General features: G+C 35.2%; 1 protein-coding gene across 1 annotated transcript in view; it reads left to right on the forward strand.

Moving 5' to 3' along the window:
* Window positions 1-2,275: 2,275 nt before the first annotated feature.
* Window positions 2,276-26,003, forward strand: part of LOC131073871 (small ribosomal subunit protein uS4c-like) — an 82,980-nt gene continuing 59,252 nt past the window's right edge. The window contains exon 1 of the mRNA XM_058010376.1: window positions 2,276-2,405. Within this exon, the coding sequence (XP_057866359.1) occupies window positions 2,276-2,405 (130 nt within the window). The remainder of the gene's footprint in view (window positions 2,406-26,003) is intronic.

Here is a 26,003-nt window from a genome sequence, read left to right on the forward strand (position 1 = left end):
GATAAGTCATGATAACCAAAAGCATTGAGAAATGAAGTTTGTTGACATATGAAAAAACATTTGGATGTTTATGAGTTTGAAGTTGTTTACTGTTAATTTGTTGTAACAGTCAACCGGTTTATCTTATGAGTTTTTATCTTGACAGTGGTATTACATTGATAGTTCTAAGTTTACTTTGAGAGATTGATTTTGACATTGGTGAAGTTTGTATCAGTTTTTCTATCTACAGATTCACCCCCCTCTCAGTAGTTGACCGGATACTTATTCTTTCATCGTACCATCAGAATTTGCATCTTAATACTATATCAACAATATCTAGTTTTTAATCACATCACAGTTACATATTTCACTCCTTCATCTCGTGCTTCTAGTTTCTCTCCATGTTATATAATGTTTCAAGTTCTATACCTGTGTGTGTGTGTGTACACAACACCATTTTTATTTTGTTTAAAGATGTTCTATGATGTAATTGTTCACTATCTAATAGAATATCAGCAATATCCAATTTTCAATCACATCACAGTTACATACTTAGCTCATGCATGGTTGTTTTGAGTTTTGTAGATATATGGTTATTGTCTATATTATCAGGCATATAGAAATAGAGACACGGTACCATTTTATTTTGTTCAAAGATGTTCAATGATGGATTTGTAATCATTGGTACCTATAGAAATTGATTTGTTTTTCATCATTTATCTCAATGGCATTGAGGGTTTCATTTTAATGATATGTCTCTGTACATATATTTATATAGGCACACACAATTGCATTTTATCATTGGTACCTTCTCGTTGCAGGTTCACTAAACATAATGGCACCAAGTAGAAAGGGAAATGGATGTGTTAGACGTTGAATAGTTAGAGTCACTCGTGGGGTGCACTTCCCTAATGATGATAGTTTTGTCCAAAATGAAGACCCAGTGACTACTGTTGTAGATGACCATTCACCTAACAATGCAATTGATGGGGAAACTACTATTGTATATGACCATTCTACTACATCTTGTAATCCTATTCCAGAAAAATCACAAGTACAAGTGGCCTCAAAGGTTCCAAAACCAAAATGGAGCATATCTGACATGAAAGAAGAAATATCATGCATAGAAGACAAGCACATGTCTGTTAGAGGAAGATCAATAAAGTATGGTATACCCATTGCCTCTTTGAGGGCATGGCTGATGGGAGCCCCAACCACGACTGTGAGGGGTCCATGCACCATTTTATCAGTAGAGGAGGAGGATGAAGTTGTCCAGTGGTGCAAAGACATGGTTGAAATTGGTCATAGTCTCCAAATCAGTCAACTTCAATAAATCATTTCCCAAAATACCAAGAATAGGCTTAATCCATTCAAAAATGGGAAGCCAAGGAGGTCATGGTGGGTAGGTTTTAGATGAAGGCACCCTAATCTGATGATGAGAACAGTAGAAGGAGTGAACTTCGATAGGGCTATTATGCTTTGACCTTGTATTGTTGCCTTTTTCTATGACAACTTGGAGGTAATGTACAACCTCAATCACTATGATAGTAGTCGAATTTAGAATTGTAATGAGACTGGTGTGCAAGCTGGGAGGAATTGTGGAATGAGAGTGATAGCCAAATTGGGCCAGAGGTGCATGTACCGCACCTAATTTCCAAGTGTAGAGAGTGGATTACTATTTCGGCATGTTTTAGTGCATGTGGTCTCAGCATTCCTAGGTTTTATTTGTTAAAATCTAAGAGGCATATCCAAAACTATTGCAAAATGTGAGCCAAGAGCATGCATGGAAGTCCAAGAACATGCATGGATGACAAAGCAGTTGTTCTTAAATTGGTTGGAAAATTTTGCACGTTCAGTCCCTAGTGGACTTTCACCCTCACGTAGGGCCCTACCGATCTTCGACGGTCATGGCAGCCATGTAGCCTTCAAGACAATTAAAGAAGCAAGGTTGATAGGTATAGATTTGGTAACCCTTCCTGCTCATACAAGCCACAAACTGCAGTTCTCACCTTTCAAGAATTATTTCAAACAACAAAGGAGTATATGGATGTCAAAGTACCCACAAATTAAAATTGGAAGGGAAGATTTGGCAACTCTTGTGAGCAAGGCCTTTGCCCAAGCATTGACACTGGCTAATATAATCATGGGCTTCCATAGGATAGTGATTTGGCCACTTAACTGATCTGTATTGTAGAATGATATGAGGTCAACTGAGGCATTTGAGGTTGCAGTTGATATACAACCAACTGTTGGAACATAACATGATGCCACTTCAAGGGATGAAGAACCAGAGTATATGGCAGTGGAAGCTTGTTTGCGGTTAGCTGGTTTTAATGAGGAAGACATTCAAGATTTTGTAGAACGCCATAGTGGAACACAAGCAACGGTTGAGGGTACAAGTTTGACACCACAAACTACCGAACCAGGTCTGCCCCCACAAACAAGCCAGATAAATGAGGGTTTGGAAAGTACATCAATGTGCATTCCTTTGCCAACACAAGCTATCATACCAGACTAGACTCAAGAAGCAACCAATTGTGATGATGTAACCCTTTCCATGCCAAGTCTGCTAAAAATTGATCCAGCAGATGTGATAAATTACTTCACCAATGCAATCAACTAGGAGCAGCAAGATGGTGTTGATTGTGAAGATGAAATTCACATATGTGAAGATGAACTTGAGTTTGTGGCATGTACACAAGAGGATGGGAAGCAAGTGCCAAGGCAAATCACCAGATTCTTAAGACTTATGGTGTAGAGAATGAATCAATCTTCACTTGGAGGTAGGAAAGGGGTGATATGTCTTAGTAGCTAGTCACAGATCTTAACATCTGATGAGTACATTCAAAGGGAAAAAGATAAAGAGACTGAAAGGAAAAGAGATGAAGAATTGGTAGAATGAAAGAAAGAAAGGATGAGATAGAGGAAGGCACAATGTGAAGCAAAAGCGATAGAAAAGGAGGCTATGAGGGTGGAAAAACAGGCCAAAAAAATGTAGGATTCCCAAGAGAAGTTCATTCAAAAAAAAGAGAAGGCAAAGAAAGATGCAGAAGACAAGCTTGAGAAGGTGAGAAAGGCATTTGAAAAGGAAGCCAAGCGTGCAAAGAGAATGAAAGATGTGGCCACAATCGCAAAACCTCTACCCATCCGACACCCAATTCTCATGGAAATGATGAAGCTCTTGTCCCTAGCCTTTGCAGTTATTAATACTATGCAAGTTGGGACTGCACCTGGATCCTTAGACACCATGCAACTTACTTCAGGTGTCAACCAGGCATTGCTTGCTCAAATAGAAAGCTTCTTACAAACCCCTCCCAACCAAGAAAACATCGTTGTTGGGCCAGACCCTAGTAGACTAGAGTCTGTTGGGGTTGGATTTGTGACACCTCCTCCATTTAATACCCATATGGAGAATTGATCAATTCTGTGATCAATTATACTTTGTGAGCCCTCCAAAGAGTAGATTTTGAGTTTTGATATAACTGTGATGTGATTATAGAATGGCTTACTGTCATATTTTGTAATGTTTTCAAAACTCCATTGTTTTCAGATATCTCATATGAATATTCCAATGAATTGATGGTGTTGTTATAAATCTCATATGTTTTTTTTTTTGATGTGATATTTCTCATATATTAGTTGAATTGATCTCATATATTTCTCACTATCAAAAGAGGCCACATAAGTGTTCAAATTACTCACGATCAAAAAGGTCATATCAGTGGCATCTGACACTAATATGTCCTCTTTTGATAGTGAGAAATTTGAACACTTATAAGTGTTCAAATTGTAGTCATCATATATAAATTGCAGTGTCTAATATGTCTACTATGTCATTGCATCGAAATGATAAAAGGAAATGTCCTATTTGTAAAAAGGCACCAGACAAAGAACTATTTTCTAGTGCCTTACAAGATATCTTGTTAGCTGCCAAGTTTTCCTTGTTGGCCATATCTACCAAAATATCTTTAAAGGCACTATTAAACAATTATTTGTCTTGACTTTTTTTACAAATGGGGCACTTCCTTTTGATCAATAGTATATAAATATATAACATTAACACAACGACATAGGCATATAAGCTGAGGATGTTCCTGATACCCACAGTGTGAGTATAGGAAATGTTAACAGCCAGCCAATGAAGGAGCGGGATAATAAAATTAATGAGGAAAGGGAAATGGAAATTGAGCAGGAGAAGGACAAGGAGAATTTGAACAGGGATCAGGATAAAGATGGTGAGGGGATAATTCTAGATAAACTCAAAAACCAGTCTAAGGCTCGTATGGGTTTTGACATGTGGGTTTATGAAGGAATCAAGAATTTGGACAAAACTGATAAGCAGCAGGAAGAGAAAGGGAAGAAAGCTGAAATAAACAAGGAACAGTGCAATAAGGGTATGGAGGAAAAAGTGGAGAAGCTAGAAGCTCATATCGGAATCTGGAGGAAGGAAAAACAACTATGAAAAAATTTCTGGTAATGATTTCGGATATCCTTACCTTTGTGACTAAGAATTTAGAGGAAATTACCAAGTTCCTTGATGGTTCCAACACCTCCAAACCTGTTGTGGACCTAGATATTGATGAGGATGCTATAGAGGAAGGGACAGTTGAAAGTGCTCCCGGTGGTGCAGCAAAATGAACAAGGGCGAGTATGAAAAAAGCTTCTATGGCCTCTTCCAAGGATATCCCTAAGCTTAGGGATAATATTAAAGATTTGCAAGGGATTAGCGAAAATTTGTCTTTTGTCTTTTTTATGTTATGGTTGGATGTGGTTGGTTTTGTTGGGCTTTTTTGCTGATTTTTGCCCATAACTGTGCTGGTTTTTTGGCAGTCTATTTTTTCTTGTTTCTTAATGCTATTATCTTTTAAGGATCTTTTGTAAAGGGTTTTGGGATCCCTTCAAAACCTATTTTTCCCGTAATCAAAAACAACATAGGCATATAAATGTTGAAATTGAAACAAATTAAAGTCCCAAAAAGAGATGATTAAAACATAAACAAATTATAAATTGCATTGTCTAATAGATCATTGCCAAATTAAAGTCCCACAAAGAGAAGATTGAAAGATTAACAATTCAAAAAATGCATTTTCACTAGATTTTTTTCTAATGTGAACTAAGTGTGTTTCTTGGAGCCATATGAACTAAATGAGGAATTGAAACAAATTGAAACATAAACAATTCACAAATTGAAACATAAACAATTCACAAATTGAAACATAAATAAATCAGAAATTGCATTGTCTACTAGATCATTACCAAAGTAAAGTCCCGCAAAGAGAAGATTGAAAGATAAACAATTCACAAAATACATTTTCTATTAGATTTTTTCTAATGTGAACTAAGTGTTTTCTTGCAACCATATGAACTAAGTGGGGAATTTAAACAAATTGAAACATAAACAATTCACAAATTGAAACATAAACAAATAACAAATTGTATATATATATGTGTGTGTGTGTGTGTGTGTATGTATATGTATATGTATAATATGTACATATATGTATATTATATGTATATATACATACATACATATATATATATATATATATATATAAGTGTGTGTGTGTGTGTATATATATATATATACATATAATATACATATATATATATATATATGTATGTATGTATGTATGTATATATATACAAATAATATGTTAGACAGTTCAAATAACCGGAAGACAACTGAGAGTGGGGGGGGTGAATCAGTTGTCATAGATTACCAGAATATTTAGCAATTAAAACTTTAATACCGGAACCCAAAACTTTAATATCAGAATAGCAGTTAAACCAATTAAGCATAAGCAATAATCACATAATAAATACCATCCACATGACACCAAGATTTATATGTGGAAAACCCAGTAAAGGGAAAAAACACGATGGGAAGCCTACCCACAGTTAAATAATAGTTATGCAATAAGTATGTGAATTACAATTGAGGGGCTTGCACTTGCAGGAAGGCCAACAGCCTAGAGCGCACTGCTCATCACAAAAGGAGCCTCACTGACTACATAGAAATCCATACTACAATTTAGAGAAGTCTTTGAACTGCAAAGATAGCATCTCCTATGCCAGAGTACAGTTCTGGTTAAGCTCTATACCGGAGGACTAAATCCTCTTACATAAACTCAATTTGATCTCCAATGATCGACCAAATCCTCTACCTGAATGATATTACATTATTTGCACATTACATGTCCATTTCCTTGACCTTGATCTCTACCACATCTATATATATACAAACCCTTGAACATAAACAATCAGTTCAGCCACCAGATAATAAACCAATTACATAATTATAAAACATGTCGGCCTTAGACCAAACAAATAATATCCAACACATAAGATATCCCGGAAACACATCGAGAGGTATGATCCACACATTAAATTAAGTCGATCCATAACCTAGATCAACTGGGACCTAGTATAGGTCCACACGCTACAACAATGATCTTCATCCGCCAAGTCTCGAACATGAATACCAACAACATTCGGAAACTCCACCAAAAGAAGCACCAACACCACTTATGCAATTCACCAAAGATCTTCATCAAAAGCTTTGCCGGTGAAACCCTCGCTGGAACCAGAAGCCAAGCTTCCAAGCAAACAAAATAGCATCCGATCACCAGACCAAAACCAACTGACTGAATATGATCATTAGTATCATGAATAAGCCAATTCCATAACCAAATCATACCAAAGCCTATCGGATCATGTCAGACCTAAACCAACCAGAAACTGTTCAATCTACCAGGACCAGAAGGTTGTTGATAAATCATCCAAATAGCTAGTGTTGGCATCAATGACAAAACATCAATGCAAAACATTATCAATTCCACCAAATGGCCAACAAAATATATATATATATATATATATATATATATATATATATATATATATATATATATATATATATACACATGAGTATATATATGAGGACAACAATCTTATAGCCAGTATTAGGCATACACATTATTGTAATGATAAATAATGAAGGGGTTTCGGATAATTATGAACAATAATCATTTTTTTTGCATTCTCTGTAATTATTTTGGTATTATAAATAGAGAGACACCATTTAACAGCGCACCCATAAAATGAAATGATAAATAATGAAGGGGTTTCAAATAGAACAAATAGATAATCATTTTTTTTGCCATTCTCTGTGAGGATTTTGACATTATTATACTGTAAGGATCTCAGCATTATTTAACTATAATAGATCATTGAAATGAAACATAGAATAATATGTTGGCATATGCACACTCCAATGAGACATTGTAGGTGATTGAAGGTTTTGTCATTGATGGAAACCTTACAATCCTATGGCACCGGCAAGGGATTACACCTGCAAGATAGTTCACCGGCATCAACAAATCACACTCTACACTGGCACTCAGACCACTGGCACCACAGAGAAAGGAAGCATACTGGCACAAAGGCCCACAGGATTTTTGATATATTATATTTTGTTTATTATTGTAAAAACTTTGTAAGTCGACTTGGCAAGTTGTAAAATGACTCTTATATATAAGAGAGATCATTGTAGACATTTTGTAAGTGATAAGAAAAGATATTAGGTAGACCTATTATGTGAAATATAGGTTGAAGGTTTTATGTAAAGAACAGAGCAGAAACCAGTACTGGATCTGGCATTATAGATGCTATTGTAAAGCAGTACAAGATATTGGATTTGTATAATCCACATTGTAAGTCAGTGAGACTTCCCATTAAGCAGTGAGCTCTAGGCAGTTGGCCTTCTTCAATGTGCAGGCCCCTCTTGTAAGTAATATTCTCTTATTGGCCAGTAAGTGAATATTATGGGTCACAAATCCCACCGAGGTTTTTCCCACACTGGGTTTCCTCATTAAATCCTTGTGTCATGGTGTGCTTTTCATGTCGATGTTTTTAATTCTGTTTATTGCATTATTTCTCGCATACAGGTACACTGTTATAATATGTTCTACATGTTTTAAGTTAAGAAATTCAATTCACTAGTTAGATACCGATTCACCCCCACCCCCTCTCTCAGTATCTGTGGGAATCCTAACAATTGGTATCAGAGCCTGGTCCTCTATTTTTAGAAGCCTAACAGCTTGAGGAAGATCTTGACACTGGTAGAGATGGAAAGTCTGATGAAGCAACTTGAAGGAGCTCTCTCAGACTATGATATAGAGAAATTGAAAAATATCAAACTAGAAGATGATCTAAAGGCTGCTCAGGATATCATTCAAGCTCTTCAAGAGAATCTTACTATTGCAATAAATAAGAGAAGAGAACTTTGTGAAAAGATGCAAAATGAGAATGATGAAAAGGAATCACTTAATGATATGATAAACAAGTTGAAACAAGAGAACATGACAACAAAGAATGAGATGCAGGATATGACTATGAGATTTTGTAAGGAAATTGAAGATAGGAAGAAGAATGAAGAAGAATTGACCAGAAGACTAAGTGATGCAGCAAATGAGAACACAAGACTTAGCTATGAAAATGATTTATTGAAGACAAATCTGATGCACACTCAGAATGACTCCAATGAACTGATGAGGCAGAAAGAAGTCTTAGAAAGAGAACTAGAAACTGCAAATTAACATAAAGAAAAATTCAAGAAAAGCTCAGAGGAACTTGGTAACTTGCTGAAGAATCAAAAACCTAAAGGTGACACTTTTGGAATTGGCTTTGAAGTTGGTGAAAGCTCTGGTACTGCAAACACACAGGATCACAGCAAATCGGTAATGCAACCTAATGCTTATAAATTCAATGGAAAATGCTTTAACTGTAATAAGTATGGTCATAGAGAAAATGAATGTAGATCTAGAAATTATCAAAATATCAACACGCCCACCAGTCAATGTTCAAAATGCAACAAAGTTGGTCACAACTCTGAAAATTGCAGAATGAATGTGAGATGTTATGTTTGTGGAAGATTTGGACATTTATCTAATCAATGCAGAACACAAACCGGCATAGGTTATGGGAAAGCTATTCAAAAGAATAATGTGACTTGTTATGCATGTAACAAGATTGGGCATATTGCAAAATTCTATAGAAGTAAAGGATCACCGGCAGACAACAAAAGTTCTAGCTTGAAAGGTAAAGAAAAAGTTGAAGAGGTTAAGCAAGAATTCTCAAAACAATGGATTAGAAAAGTTGATCTAAATGTTGGGAATACTCCTCCACCGGTAGAACCAATCAATGCTTCACCGGCAGGACAAAGTGATGCTTCACCGGCAAGACAGAGTAGTGCTCCACCGACAGGAAGTTCTTCATCAAATTGAAGAAAGTTTCCTTGAGGGTTTGGCAATCTAATAACATGTGTGCTATTATTCCCTCGGTTAGAGATGAGAAGTTGGAAATTACTTCATTACCGAAAGACAATATTAAGTGACTACTTAACCGACATGCATTAAACGTGGTAGATGGCAAATAAAAATTATAAATTTGTGGTTTTGGCTCCATTTCATTTCACCGTGATTTCAAACATTCGTAGAGGGCAAAATTTGCAGAGCTAAGGGATTTCAAGCAAAGAGGCGAAGCACTTCAAGCAATCAATTCATCCAAAGATAGAAAAAGGTATTTATCATCATGGCATCCACCTCTGCACTTGAATATATAGCAAACCCTACTATATTCGAGGTTATAAAACGCCCTAGGCCCGTATTTCAACTAGTTCCCAAGGTAGCAAAGAAAGATGACAATGTAGGTGCTTTCTCTCAAATACCAAAAGGAGTTGTTTATGCTGAAGACCCTAGAATTTACATTCACTGTAACATAGAGGAATTGGGAGATGAAGAGATCAAAACAATGTATAAATTTGTCATATGTGATAATTTCATAAATGTAAAACTAGAACATAAAATCATTGAAACCCTAGGATTTACTGAAATCCTCTGCATTCCTGAATTTCCCAAGGATGTGATTAGGATATTCTTAAGCATGGTACATGGTGAATTTTTCTGGTTAGATGCAATTCACAAAATTACCAAGGAAGCTGTGAAAGCTGTCACAGGGTTACCATCCACCGGCAAAAGACTAGACAAGACTAAAAAGGTCTCCAATGACCTAGTAACTAAACTAACTGGTGCAATATCTGACAGAAGGTCCTTGAGGGTAAATGATGTAACAGATATAAATGTGATATTTGTTAGCATGATTTTAGGGTATAAAGCTACTCATGCAAATAGACTTAACTCAGTTTCAAGTTTATGCATTAAGAAAGCTTATGATATGGTTACAGACAATGTGAAAATTGACATATGTGAATGGTTAAAAGGTGAGTTAATTGACAACCTAGGCAAGATAAAGAAAGATAAGAAAGGAACTTTTAGATTTGGTAATCTTCTTGTATGCTTGATGCTACACATAACCAAATAGGTTCCCAGTATAGGCTATAAATTAATTGGATTTGATATACCAGTAGGAAAACAGTTGACAAAACTATTCAACAACATGGGTGAAGACAAGGAAAAGAATATCCATGAATACTTTCAAGCACTTAAGGCCAAAATGAAGAAGAGAATTAGGTTATCACAGAAGACTGTTGACAAGTACAAGGATGATATATGTTTTGTAATAAAAAAGGATGAGATCTGGATGGAAGCAATCATCCCAACAACAATCTAGGTAACAAAGATGGGCTATGAGACAGATGATCATATAATTGAGACTTATGCTAAAGCACTTTTGGAAGCACCAAACGAACCAAAGGAAGAAGTATTTGGTAGTGCTGAGACTATAGAAAAACAAATTCAATCTAAGAAGAGAGTGAAAAAGGTTGAGATAGTTGTGAGAAGAGGTTCTAGACCGGCAAAGGCTATTACAGAAGATGTATTAAAGCAAATTGGTATCACTGAGGATGAGTTAGGAACTCTACAGCCTGAGACTCACCTATCACTGGTAGGCACTTCTTTGGAGAGTGACATGCTTGCAGCTTTCAAAAGAGTTGTAAGGAAAAGAGATCCTTAACCGGCAACCACACCCTCACCTAGGAGAACTAGACAGAAACAGCAAGCAGTAAGATCTCTGGTTAAAAAGACTACACCAAAGAAGAAACTGACACCCAAGAAGAAGAAGAGAACAAAACAAAACTTGGCCCCTCTTGGCATATTGCTAAATGAAATTATAGAGGAAGGGAAACTCAAAAACATAGGAAAGGTCTATGACACTTTGACAGTAGATGAAAAAGAACAAGTGGAAAACAGTGTTATTTTGCACATGGACATGTATAAGAAGTTTCTGATGGAAGTTATAAATGAAGTACCAGATGAACTATTCAAAAGACTGGAAGCAAGAAGACAAGCTGTTATAGAGCTTGATAAGAAAATCAAAATTGAAAATTTACTAGTTGTTTATCCAGTAAACTCACCTAAGGAGATAGATGACTTAATTACTGAAGCCAACCAGTCAGTATTCTCTACTGCACACTGGCATATTGCTTTAATGGTTGGAAGAGTTAATGAGGTAACTGAAGAAACAGAAAATGCATAGGACATATTTCTTGTTGAGAAAGAAAAACAGGAAGAATACAGGAACCCCAAACCAATAAAGGTATATTAGAAGGAGAGAGACAAAGGAAAAGGAAAGGTTGGTGGACCTCTGAGTATCAAAGTTAAAGATAACTTATCCCCACCGCCTCAAATTACATCACCGATAAAAACTACTAAAGATCAACTGGTAGATGAGAGTGTGAACATAAAGGATACTAATCCTAATCCTAAGGTACTGTACATAGTAGATGTTGATACACAAAAGATCAACATTGTGGTAGATAAAGATACAACTGGCAAGACAAACATGGCTAGTGAGCCACTGGTAACTGAGCAAACTGATCAAACACAAGAGAAACCGACAGATGATAACACAGGAGAACAGACAGAGAAACAAGAAGAGCAAAAGGTTTCAGAACAAGAACAAGTACAGGAATAGAGTCATTAGGAAACAGTACAACTAGCAACAGGAGAAGTACACAAACCATTGCTTAAGGAAATGCAAACACAAATAGACCTACCAAAGGTCACAACAAGCTTGGTTACTTCCTCCACCGATGGAATTCAGAATGTGTTCCTCCTCAGCAGGCCACAAATCAAAAAATGTAACTGAAGCACTCTTAGGTTCAATCAAAAGGATAACAGATTGTAGTTCACAGGCTTATAAAGCTATAGATGACACAATCCCAATTTTGAAGGTAATTGCTCCTAACTGTAACATAGACAATAAGGATTCTTTAAAAGAACTTGATACTTTGTGTAAATACATAACTCAAAACACAGTGACTATCAAGAAAATAAAGGAAGAGACTTTGAAGAATAAGGTAGAAATTGAAAAGCAAAAATTCTTTGAAGATCAGATAAAGAAGTGTACTAGGGAATTTGACACACTTCTACCGAAACTATGTAACTTATTGAAAGAATACAAAACTTTGTACAAAGATACCTGCAAGACAAACTTTTTGACAGTAGACATAGATAAGAAGATGAGCAAGGTACATGATGAAATCAATAAACTTGCTAATAATTTTGTTAACTCACCTGATACATTATCAGTTTTTGAGCAAAGGATAACAAATTTTGAGGAAGAATTACATAAGTTAGAAAGAGAAAAGGAGAGAATAGTGGATAAGGCAAAGAATTTAAGACTAAAACTGAGTCCAAGATTGGACTATCTAGCATCATTGTGGAAGGAAATATCTGAGGCACTGATACAGGGATAGAAAACACCGGCAAAGCATGTGCAGCACCTCACCGGTACAGTTAAAAGAACAAAGACAGCAATAAGAGACAGTAAGAAGTTTATGGAGAGTATAAACTTGATTTTGGCGGATCTATTTCAAATTGTAACTACCCAGTTACAAGGTTGAGACTACAACTCTACTAACATCTTGACAACCTTTTTCATTGATGCCAAAGGAGGAGTAGTAGTATGAGAAAATAACCGGCAAAAGACTTATCTACTCAGGGGGAGTTCTTATACTTTTGGAAACATTTTTGGATTAAAGTTTTGGATACACTTTTGAATTTTCTCATGAGTGTTGCCATCAATGCCAAAGGGGGAGATTGTTGGCATATGCACACTCCAATGAGACATTTTAGGTGATTGAAGGTTTTCTCATTGATGGAAACCTTACAATCCTATGGCACCGGCAAGGGATTACACTGGCAAGATAGTTCACCGACATCAAAAGATCACACTCTACACTGGCACTCAGACCACCGGCACCACAAAGAAAGGAAGCATACCAGCATAGAGGCTGATAGGATTTTTGATATATTATATTTTGTTTATTAATGTAAAAACTTTGTAAGCCGACTTGGCAAGTTGTAAAATGACTCTTATATATAAGAGAGATCATTGTAGACATTTTGTAAGTGATAAGAAAAGATATTAGGCAGACCTATTATGCGAAATATAGGTTGAAGGTTTTATGTAAAGAACAAAGAAGAAACCGGTACTGGATCTGGCATTATAGATGCTATTGTAAAGTAGTACAAGATATTGGATTTGTATAATCCACATTGTAAGTCAGTGAGACTTCCCATTGAGCAGTGAGCTCTAGGCAGTTGGCCTTCCGGCATGTGCAGGCCCCTCTTGTAAGTAATATTCTCTTATTGGCCAGTAGGTGAATATTGTGGGTCACAAATCCCACCAAGGTTTTTCCCACACCGGGTTTCCTTGTTAAATCCTTGTGTCATGGTGTGTTTTTCATGTGGATGTTTTTAATCTTGTTTATTGCATTATTTCTTGCATACCAGTAAACTGTTATAATATGTTCTACATGTTTTAAGTTAAGAAATTCAATTCACCGGTTAGATACTGATTCACCCCCCCCCCCTCTCAGTATCTGTGGGAATCCTAACATAATAATGAATACTAATCATTTTTTTTGCATTCTCTATAATTATTTTGGCATTATAAACAAAGAGACGCCATTTAATAGCCCACCCATGAAAAAAATGATAAATAATGAAGGGTTTCAAATAATTATCAACAATAATCAATTTTTTTTGCACTCTCTGCAATTATTTTGGCATTATAAGCCGAGAGACACCATTGAACAACGCACCCATAAAATAAAATGATAAATAATAAGGGAGTTTCAAATAATTATGAACATTAATCAATTTTTTTTGCATTCTCTATAATTATTTTGGCATTATAAACAAAGAGAGCCATTTAACAACCCACCCATAAAATAAAATGATAAATAAAGAAGGGCTTTCAAATAATTATAAACAATAATCAAAAAAAATTTGCAATCTCTATAATTATTTTGGCATTATAAATAGAGAGACGCCATTGAACAACGCACCCATAAAATAAAATTATAAATAATGAAGGGGTTTCTAATAATTATCAACAATAATCAATTTTTTTGCACTCTCTATAATTATATATATGACTATGTGAGGACCATCCTGTGAAATTATTTTGGCATTACAAATAGAGAGAGACCATTTAACAGTGCCCCCATAAAATGAAATGATAAATAATGAAGGGGTTTCAAAGAAATCAAAGAGATAATCATTTTTTTTGCCATTCTCTGTGAGCATTTTCGATATTATTATGTTGTAAGGATTTCGGCATAATTTAACAGCCCAACCATAAAATAAAATGATAAATAATAAAAGGGTTTCAACTAATTATCAACAATAATCAATTTTTTTACACTCTCTGTAATTATTTTGGCATTATCAACAAAGAGAAACCATTTAACAGTGCACCCATAAAAGGAAATCATAAATAATGAAGGGGTTTCGAATAATTATGAACAATAATCATTTTTTTTTGCATTCTCTATAATTATATTGGCATTATAAACAGAGACACACAATTTAACAGAGCACCCATAAAATGAAATCATAAATAATGAAAGGATTTCGAATAAATATGAACAATAATCAACTTTTTTGCATTCTCTGTAATTATTTTGGCATTATCAACAGAGAGAAACCATTTAATAGCGCACCCATAAAAGGAAATGATAAATAATGAAGGGGTTTCAAATATTTATGAGCAATAATCATTTTTTTTTGCATTCTCTATAATTATATTTGCATTATAAATAGAGAGACACCATTTAACAGCACACCCATATAATGAAATCATAAATAATGAAAGGGTTTCGAATAAATATGAATAATAATCAATTTTTTTGCATTCTCTGTAATTATTTTGGCATTATCAACACAGAGAAACCATTTAACAGCGCACCCATAAAAGGAAATGATAAATAATGAAGAATTGTCGAAGAAAATGAAGAGATAATCTTTTTTTGCCATTCTCTGTGATGATTATGGCATTATTAAACTATAACAGAGCATTGAAATGAAACCCTAACCAACATACAAAGAAATCATCAATAGTCAAAGCATAATGTAGCTACGAAGGAGGTAAACCATCAACGGACATCCAAAAAGAATGAAGGAAGAGTCGTGACGGTTACCTCGAGCCGAAGCAAAAGTAGAGCGTCGACGACAGGGAGATAACTTGCGAAGAGAACACGGCTGGAGAAAGGGAAATGTGAGAAATTCCACATTTTCCCTTAGTTTTTAGGGCAACGTAGTTAGCGGTAACTAGTGCTACATGGGACCATTTTTGGTTTGCGTGAAGGTGGAAATGGGTGGTCAATGATTTATTCGACCACCCATTTAAAATATTATTATATGCAACCTTGCTTTTTTAAAATTCATAACTTGTTATAAAAAGGTTTTTTTTTAGTTTTAAAAATGTGATAATTATATTTTGTATTAGGCATTTAAATAACAAGTATTGGCCTTTTAGTGTGCGGGTATTGGCGCAAAAGATGTCAAGTATCGGTCATCACTTCGAAATGACCACTTTTTGACCTTTTGACTTGTAACGACCCGTAGAGATCGGATCATTACTACCCAGAAGCCAGATCAATAGCTTTAAGTAGTTAAGTCACATATGAAGACAACCAAAAAAAAAATTGAAATCCGATGTACCATTTAAGATCTGTAGGAACGCAAAGTTAGCTATGACGGCTATTGGTGCTCTTCTCCTCAATCTTTTAATAAAAGAGAAAATCTAAAATTCAATCAAGAAAGAATAAAATGGATATCTAAATATCTTTTGAATTCATTGCACTTATCTACTAGCTCACATGGTTCTCCTTTGCACATACATCTTGTTAGACAGAATGTTCTTCCTTTTAAAGAGACTAGATATAGCAAGGACTAGTAAGCATTAGATGTATAATGTCTTATCTTGGTAAGACCAATTAGCATGCCAATGAAAGGAGCATTGAAGGATTTATAATGTTTATGGATTACAAATTTGAAAATCATTCATATGGATATTGTATTTCAAGGTTGCTTTATACTTTTTTAAACATATAATGGTATGTCTTAGTTTTTATGAGTAAATTCTATAGTTATATTTTAGTTCAAAATTTTGTTCTATTTTATTATATTTGATTAAATAATAGTATGGTCAAGATTATTATCGAAAAAAATTTGGATTAGATTGTGTAGAATTTTTTACATCAACATTTTGGATCATACTAGGAGATAATGGACCACAGAGTGTGATCTAAAATGTTGATGTCAAATATTCTACACAATCTAATCCAGAAGTTTTTCTATAATAATTCCATGTATTATGGAAACTTGATATCATTAATGGTCAAGGTTATCAAGATTTCAATTTTCAAAAAACATATCTTTAATTTAATGTTAAATTTTATGTTTGATGGCTACTTTTAATAACTTTCTATAAAGGAAATTGTGTTTTCTTTAAAAGAAAATAGATTTTCATTAAGTATACATTAATTAAATATTCATTATACTATTCAATTAATAGAAATTTCCTTAAAAATATATTATTAACTGATTTTGTTGAACTTCATAATTATACTATTGTTTCCCCATATTTGAAATACCCAAAATTTGAACTTCAAATTGGTCCCAATGTTGTATGAAGGCTCAATTATGTGTCTCTGCAAAATGAGTGAGCATGTGATTGAAGGTTGTCATTCTTAATCTACATTGTTGTCAATCGTAAATATGTTAGTCAAAATGTGAAAAATGGATGAGTTTTGAAAATTACAAAGAATTGAAAGAAATCATTTTGTGAACATGTCCTAAGCATCATTTTGTGCCATATGACTAATTTTTGCCTGAACTCTGTTCATAGTTTGCCATATTTTAAATTTTTAAATTTTGATGTTCCTCATCTTAAATTAATTAAAATCCCTCACCCTAGGTTTCGTCATGAGGACCAAATGATGGTATATTCTCATTGGCCGACCTTGAAAGCATGTTTCAAATTTCAGAGCCTAACTCCTTACTGTTTAAAAGATATGGTTGTTTTTCCTAAATTTGGGTATTAAATTTTAATGGGAAATATTTAAATTATTTTTTAAAAATAATTTAATAGTTTAAATGGGTTTCTATATATTTCCTATTGAGATCATTTTGGGGGAAAAATTTATTTAAAAATATCTCTCATCTCCCTTTCTCTCACTTCGTGGTCCACAGCTCTAAAAGTCCAAATCATGACCTTTGAAGAGTTTTTAAGGTTAAGAATGCTCCGTTTTTTAGCATTCCTGGCCCAAATTTATAACCTCTCACAAAAAAGGTTAGGAATTATCCAAAATGGAGCATCTCTAACCTTCATTTATAACCTTGTGTGGGCCCTCTTTATGAGTTACATAAAAGGGTTAGAAATGCTTCATTTTGGAGCATTCTTAACCTTTTTCACAGGACAATAAAAATTTGATGGAGGTGGCTTTGGTTTTGGCTCCACTCGAGTTATTTTAAGAATCAAGGATCAAGGGATTTTGTGAAATATTACAACTGCAAGTGCACTCGTAAAAATGTATGTCAAAGGGAAGCATGCATAAGGAAAATAGATTAATAGACAAAGTGCATTAATTGTTTAACAGAATGCCTTGATGAGATGTCATCTCATGTAATGCAACAATTGTAGGATAAGCACACAATGTTTTGTTGAAAAAGCTTTCAAAGCTTTCAAACAAATATAAGCGGTAGGTGTAAAGTTGCATTCCACCACCTTTTCCATCATCCTCCCTACCCATTCAATGATGAGAACTTCGAAATGACCTACTGACATCCATCAAAGGGAAAAAGCTTGAATTTTGTTCCTATCAAATATTTTGGTTAAAAATTGTCTAGCCGAATGGCATCTGCAATTACAAGGATCTTAAGTTTTTATTTGCTTGCAGTTGACCTTCATGCCTACACTAGCTATCTTGATCATATCCTAAATCTCATTATTAAGATGCAAGTTAGACCTACGCTGGTTGTGTGGAAGTGTTTTCATCATGGTTGTAAATCATATATGAATATAGGCTAAGTATTTCTCACACTACTTTTAAGTTGGATCTTAAAATCACTGCAACTTATGTTCTTCGAAATTGGCTTGGCAAATGATACATAAAATAGGGAAGCACAGGCAAGGAACATGAAGTTATTTGTTAGAATGCCTCAAAGAGATCTCATCTCATTGAATGCCATGATTGTAAGAGTGATTGAGGAAAGATGGAGAGTCATCCTTGAGTCTCAAGATGTATGCCAAAGTGTGAAAAATATGTAAGAATTGTGAGCTACTCAATGGAGTGCATCTAAGAAACAAAGCCAAATTCTACAACTTTCACTACCATCCTTCCTGCTTGTGCCAAAATGTGAGCTTTGGAACAGGTCACAAACGTTCATCAAAGCATAGTGGATGGAGGGTTTTTGTCAAATATTAGAGTTCCAATTATTGCAGCCAACATGAATGAAAAACGTCGAAGCGTAGATGAGACACAAGCAAATTGTTTGATAGTCTGCCTCAAAGAAACGATACCACATGGACTGCAATGACTGCAATGAGTGCACAAAATGAATTTTGCAAAGGAAGTTCTCAAAATCGTTGAATTAATGCAGCTCAACATTATAAGTTTTGTTTGTGTTCTAAGCGGTGGATGAGAGCTGAAGATGCTTTAATCGCATAAACTACAACATTTATGTGATTGATCAGTGAAACCAGTGGTGGTTGTGTGTACATGTTTTCTTGGTGTTGGTAGATCATATAGAAACATATGGCAAGTATTTTCCAACATGTAGCTACACTCTGCAGTGTAAGAAGAGAATTGATGATGAAATGGTTACAAAGACAAAAGATGCGGATGAAGACATGGAAGTCACCTTGACAAAATCAACATCGATTTCTTTCTTCAATGTAATGGATTTCAAATTGCCTTTTGAAAAAGTGACTTATGTCACTTATTGTAATTAAAGTTAGCCTTTTGAATTTAACTTTGTAAAAGTTAGGTAAATCTTAACTTGTCTCAAAAAAGGTAGTTACTAGAAGTAATAACTTAGGTAGTTATCCTAAGTGGTTTACTTAGCTAGTTATCCTAAGTAGTTGGTTGTCCTAAGGTGGTTATTCTCTCAAGCCTATAAATACATGACTATTTCATTTGTAATGGGGGGGTGGAGGATTCTCCTACAGAGGAGAGACTATGGAGAAATTCTTAGAGAAGTAGTTTGATGAATTTTGTGTTTGCACTTTGTATAGAAGAGTTCTTGAGATTGTATAATTTCATGAAGATAATAAAGGATGCATCTAGCTCGTATGTGCTAGATGTGCTTCTTGAGTTGTTATTACTAATCTTTCATATGTCAAATTAGTGATATCTTTTGTCTATGTGCAAATCATCTGTCATCTATTGGAATGCTTATAATTCATGCAATTGATGTAATGAAACACAATCAAGCTTTGGTATCTTGGTTTGGATGTGCTAGAGTTGCCCATCTCTTCGTATGTTGAGATATTTGCGAGTTGAATCTTGTTTTGTGCTTAAATCCCCTTTGTATCAATCATCATTTATGAAATCCTATTTGGTGTTCACATGATTTCCATTGGGGTTTCTATTATTCTCTTTTCTTTAGTTTAGTTTTGTCTCCTTTATGTACTTTAAGTTAAAAAGTACACAAAAATCCCAAAAACCCCCATCATATGAGGGAGTTGCCCCTCTCAAACACAGAGGAAGATTGTGGCCTCACCACAATCTCTCCAACTGTTAGGATGGTTGTCACTGCTCTTCGGGCGAACAGGGTCAAGTTTGAAGGAGGATTCAAAGTGACAAATCTATTTACGAACAACTATCCAATTTAATTGAGACATGCATACAGATATTACCTTTAATTTTAGATATTTTGAAAAAATGATCTCTAGTTCAAATTTAAGTTTTATGTTTGATAATAACTTTTAACACATGACACGTAGTGGCGAGTACTTTCTTTTAGAGGGGAAGAGCACTAGTAGTTGAGCATGTACCGATTGTTGTGAGGGTTGTTGATACTTTTTGCTCCAATAATAGTACAAATAAAAACTATTGTTTAAAACATAAAATATCAATTTTTGTGTGTTTATGCACCAATAGTTGTGACTTTAAATTTGTTATTTTTAGTAAATGTACCAATAGTTGAGAAAAGTAATCAATCTTGTGATGCCACATCAGCTGCACAAGTATTGGGGCCTCTTTTGCACGCCTATTGGTCTCATTTTTTTTATGGGTTGTTTTGGAAACCTTGGTAAAAAGCATGTTGATGTGGCACCATACTTGATGATGTGGCCCTAAAAACTTAGTTATAAGCAAGGGACTTGCCAAGTAAGCTACTGTAAAAAAATTGGGAGTGATTTAAAATTTCCACATAGGATTTTGAGAAGTGTGAAGTTAGGGTGCACGACTACTGGTGCTCTTCCCCTAGTATTGTAATAAAAATATTTGTTGTAATTCTTAATTATATTAATTTTGAATTATTGTTATTTTAAAATTATATTATTTTAATTATATTTTTGCAATATTAACTGTAACTGTCAAATCAATAAAATAATATTAATAATTATAATATAATATAAAGATTATAGTGAAAATATATATTTTTCTTAAGAATATAATCCTAATTTAAATAAAAAATCCATATAATTATAATTAAAATAATAAAAGTAATCTTTAACTTAATTATTAATTATTAGTTTAAAATTATATATTATTGTAATTATATTTAGTTAATATTAATTATAATTGATCTTAATAAAATAACTATTAATAATTATAAAATTATATAATACAACAATAAAGTGAAAATAGGTATCCAATTAATGGGCCTCATTAGGCTAATCTAATTATGTTATCTAAGGATTGTGTGGTGCGGTAAAGGCTAGAGAATGGATGGATTAGATCAATTTTGATGGGCATAAAAGCAAACCCTAGCCTTTTTAGTGCAGGTTTCATTGCTAGGGATGAGTTTAGAAACATTCTTGCAATCAATTCTCAAAAGCTTAAAGACGATACAAATAATGAGGTGGAAGCTCAAGCGGCGATTTTGGCACTCGACCTAGCCTCCAAACTTTCGATCTCAAAGCTTCATCTAGAAGGTGATTCTAAGGTGATGGTGGAGACCATAGTTAAGGGTGAAGTAGTAAGTTGGAAAATTAATAAATATAGTAATATTTTAAAGTCAAAATTAAATGAATTTCAAGACTTCAAAGTCTCCCATATCAAAAGAGAAGATAATGTTGGATATTGTTGGCATATGATGAACCGGCATGTTGATATGATGATAATGTATGTTGTCATTGATGTCAATAAAGTACAAGTAAACCGGTATGAAGAGGTATGAAGAGATGATGTGAACCGGTGTCGGGGTTTCACTAAGCGTGATTACCGGTTGGTAGTCTCAGCTCTAGGGTTTCCAGTTTGGCAATCCAGCTTGTGCGATGCAACCGATGATACTTTGTGATGAGTTAGTTAAGAAATGAGAGTGAGATCAAGGTGCCATGTCAGTTTTGTGCATGTGAAGGATTTCCTTAAGGATCTTGCATGAGAAGATCGATTGCATTCAATGTCTACCTCGGGAATGAACATTCTTCTTAGCGGTGTGAGAAGTAAGCGTGATGGGTTACTGATTCCCATATGTGGTGAAGAATGAATGATGCAGATTGTCTTGTGATCTGTTTAAGATTGTATTGCTCTATGCAAAGTGTTTGAACGGTCAGGATTGGACCGCTTGTATTGTAAACCTAAGATGCTTAGGGTTTAGGGTTTATGCTACCAACCTAAGTGTTATCTATAAGGTCGATGATGTTTTTTGTTGTAAGTTGTTGGCAAATGTTGTGTGTATGTATCCGAGTGATGAGATACTTGCCAGACCAATAAGAGGAGAACTGCAGAGTGTGATTGCAGAGTAGAGGAAATGAAAAGGATCTGCCTTGGCATGTAGTGTTGTTATCAGATCAAACTTTTACTTCTTGTCTTCTAACCATTTCAATAGTTGGAATGATAACTCAATGATGAACCACTAGTACCAAACCAATACTGAGAGAGGGGGGGGGCGAATCAGTACAAACACAAATACAGTCCAAAACTGATTTGACAGCAAATACTCCAAACGACTAGCAAACAGGAATACCTATTCAACATAGACTGCAACCGGTAAAGCCAAGAGTGTCTAAAACAAGCATTGACCGGTTGAACACTTAGCTTTTCATTTAACTCAAAACAACACTGCCATTTCACCCTCATGCATGAATAGGTAAACTATCCTCTGATCGTCACAACAGTTAGTTTAGTATGCTTTATAGACAGGCATAAAATACAGAACCGTCACATGCTCAACAGGTAATAACAAAGCATCACACATGACACACATATTTTTTCACGTGGAAACCCACCTAGGAAAAACCACGGTGGGGATGAATACCCACAAGTTTCTTTTGAACTCTTTTGAAGTCTTCTTTGTTAGGAGCCTTGTCCAGTTAAAGACATTACAGTAGGTTATGCTAGGAACCGATCCTGTTAGGGATCACCCAGTTAAGGGATAGCTATAATACCTGGTTAAGGGTTAAGCCTGGTAGGGTCACCTTGTTAGAGGATTTCAAGAACTCAATAGCTAAAGGATATCCAGAGCTCTATAGCTTCTCAGAACTCATTAACCTTGAGTTACCCAGTTAAGGGATTTGAATCAAGCCTGTGAAGACCACCCTGTTAGGGGATTTTTCATCAAGCCAGTTAAGGCTACCCTATTAGGGGATTTTACAACTGTTGAAGTGGTTAGAGATCAACAGGAATTACATTGATCTGTTAACAGCACTCAATGCTAATGCAGATCCGTTTAGGCTCCTCTTCTCCTTCTGCACATTCACTTTGCAGGTATCTCTTCTCTCCTTTGGTCTAGCAAGAATCACGTATCACTTCCCTTGGATACACATTCACAACTTTTTCCAACAACCCTAGAAAGAAACACAACATCGACCTTATAGGAAACAGATAGGTCGGTAGCAAAAACCCTAAACCCTAAACCTATTAGGTTAAGCAATTCAAACTACATTAAATGCAACAGTCTTGAATATATCTCAAGACATTCTCCATCTTTCATTTTCCACCGATTTCATGGCGGCTGATAACCCATCATGCATTATCACCGTTTGACAGACTTCGCACATTCCTGAGGTAGATAGGAATAGTCTTCTTTATGCAAGATCCTTCACACACACAGAGCTTATGTGGCAACACGATCTGTCCTCCATTATACTGCTAACTCATCACACAAAGATCACCGATTGAGTCACATAGACTTGAGGTACTCCAACCGGAAATCCTTAAGTAGAAGCTACCTACCAATCGGTAGTCATACAATGCTTCCATGTGTCAGTTCCCATAACTACATGTTGGTTCACCTTGACATGTCGGTTCACCTTGAACAAATATACTGCTTCACTTTGGCATATAAACCAGTTCATAAATATGCCAGTTCCCTCTTCTCACATATCACATATGTTGGTTCACTTCATAACACATATTGACATCAATGACAACATACAATGTCATTATGTCTTCATGTCAGTTCACATAATGCCAACATGGAAAATCCCTTTACCGGGTAGCTTTAACAGGCTTATTGAAAATCCTTTAACTGGGTGACACAAAATCATTGAGTTCTTCAAATCCTCTAGCGAGGTAACCTCTAACAGGGTTTCAACCTTTAATAGGGTATATAGCCATCCCTTAACTGGGTGATCTTTAACAAGATCGGTTCCTAGCAGAATCTTATTGTAAAGTCTTTAATCAGACTAGGTTCCTAACAGAGCGAGCTTCAAAAGTGTTCAAAACAAGCTTGTGCGTATTCATCTCCACCGTGGTTTTTCCCATTTGGGTTTCCACGTGAAAAATTTGTGTGTCATGAGTTGTGCATTTTTCATGTGATGATTAAGTATTCTATGTTTTAGTAGTTATGCATGCAGAGTTATTAGGTTATGGTATTACTGGTATACCACATGCATATATTTATCGGTGAAGTTGTTATCAAGTATTGAATGTATTTGAAGTGTTTAGACTTATCAGTATATGTTGTTTGAAGTCTTACTGTGTTTAACCGATATTGCCATGGTTAAGTTCAATAATGAAGACAACCGATTGATATTGCTTTAACTTGATAAGTTGTTGAGAAATTTTTTCTCTGTACTGATTCACCCCCCCCCCCTCTCAGTACCACTTAGGGTATTTGATGTTCATCATTATTCATCAATGATAATGGGGACACCAATATTCTCTCAAATTTGGGGTATTAGGCAAGCAAAAGAGCCATGATGGATTGGTGGATAGAGGGCTAAATTTAGGGAGCAACGAGTATTGATGTGATGGATGGGATGGGAGTACTTCAAGTGTGTGAAGTGAATAAGAAGAAGAGGTAGCATGGAGGCAAATGTAGATGGATTATGTCATCATTGGCAATTCTATGTGGGCAAGCTTACTCAATACACGGTGGCAACTTGTACAAGGTTGAAAAAATGAACAAGGCATTATGCTATCACATTAAATGTGTGAAATTTTTATTTCATCTCAAGGCTTCTTGAAGGTAGTGTTTGAAGTTTGGGTGAGTCATACAGGAAGAGAAGAGTTTGTTTTGCTTCCATGCATCAGCATGGAGGCATTTTTTTCTCTTTTAATAGACAAAAAGCAACTCATCTTTATGGGGAAAATTTTAGAGGAAAGGATGAGGAATATCGTTAAAATAAAGGATCCACATTTTTTGAGGAATGTTGGCAAGTTTTTGTTACAAGTGTGATTGTCGTTGCACCAAAAGATTGACCTATTAATAACCGATACAACCACTATACTTATAGAATCCACAGGAGGTGGTTTAGCCATGTCGCAAACCAGAGCACTACATTGTACAACACAAGGAGACCAAGGGCACACACCTTGCAACAACCCCCCCCCCCCAAATGCAAGGAAGGGGTTTGATCCTGTGACCAAGCTCTGATACCACTTGTTACAAGTGTGATTGTCATTGCACCAAAAGATCGACTTGTTGATGCCCGATACAAACACTAGACTTATAGAATCCACAGGAGGTGGTTAAGCCATGTCACAAACTCAAGCACTACACTACACAACACAAGGAGACCAAGGGCACACCTTGCAACAGTTTCTGGGGGAGGAGTATATGAATTCTGAGTTCAAATTTCACACAAATGTGGATGTGGCTTTTGTTTTCCTTGCTTGATGCTTGAAGCTTGGAACTAGGAAATAAAGAGGACATTATATGGGTCATGAGGGAATGTATCAGGGAAGAATTGAAATTTGGTATGGAAAGCCTAATGGTCATGGCAAGACCAGGGGAAGGGTTCGTCACTAAGAGAAAAGAGTGGATTTGGGATGTTGAGTTTATTCCTTGTTTGAGGCATTTTCTAGTTTAGGGAGAAGACAAAGACATGGAGAAGAGGAGGGTGAAATCTCAAGATGATTGGATGCTCATTAAATAGTGTTGGTGTAAATAAATATTCACTATGGATATTATTACACTTTACTTAAGTTAACTTAGGATAATGCATCTCTTCATAGTTTGGATTTGAGACACTTAGGGAAGTGTGCACATAGGGATATAGCTTGTAGGAGAAATTCCACCTTTTGTGGTCTTATTTTGTTGTTACACTCCACATTCGGTGGGTCATTCACCTCTTGTGGAATATTATATTATTTCTCCTACCTA

Source organism: Cryptomeria japonica, chromosome 9 (genome assembly GCF_030272615.1).
Source record: "Cryptomeria japonica chromosome 9, Sugi_1.0, whole genome shotgun sequence".
Classification (NCBI taxonomy): Eukaryota; Viridiplantae; Streptophyta; class Pinopsida; order Cupressales; family Cupressaceae; genus Cryptomeria; species Cryptomeria japonica.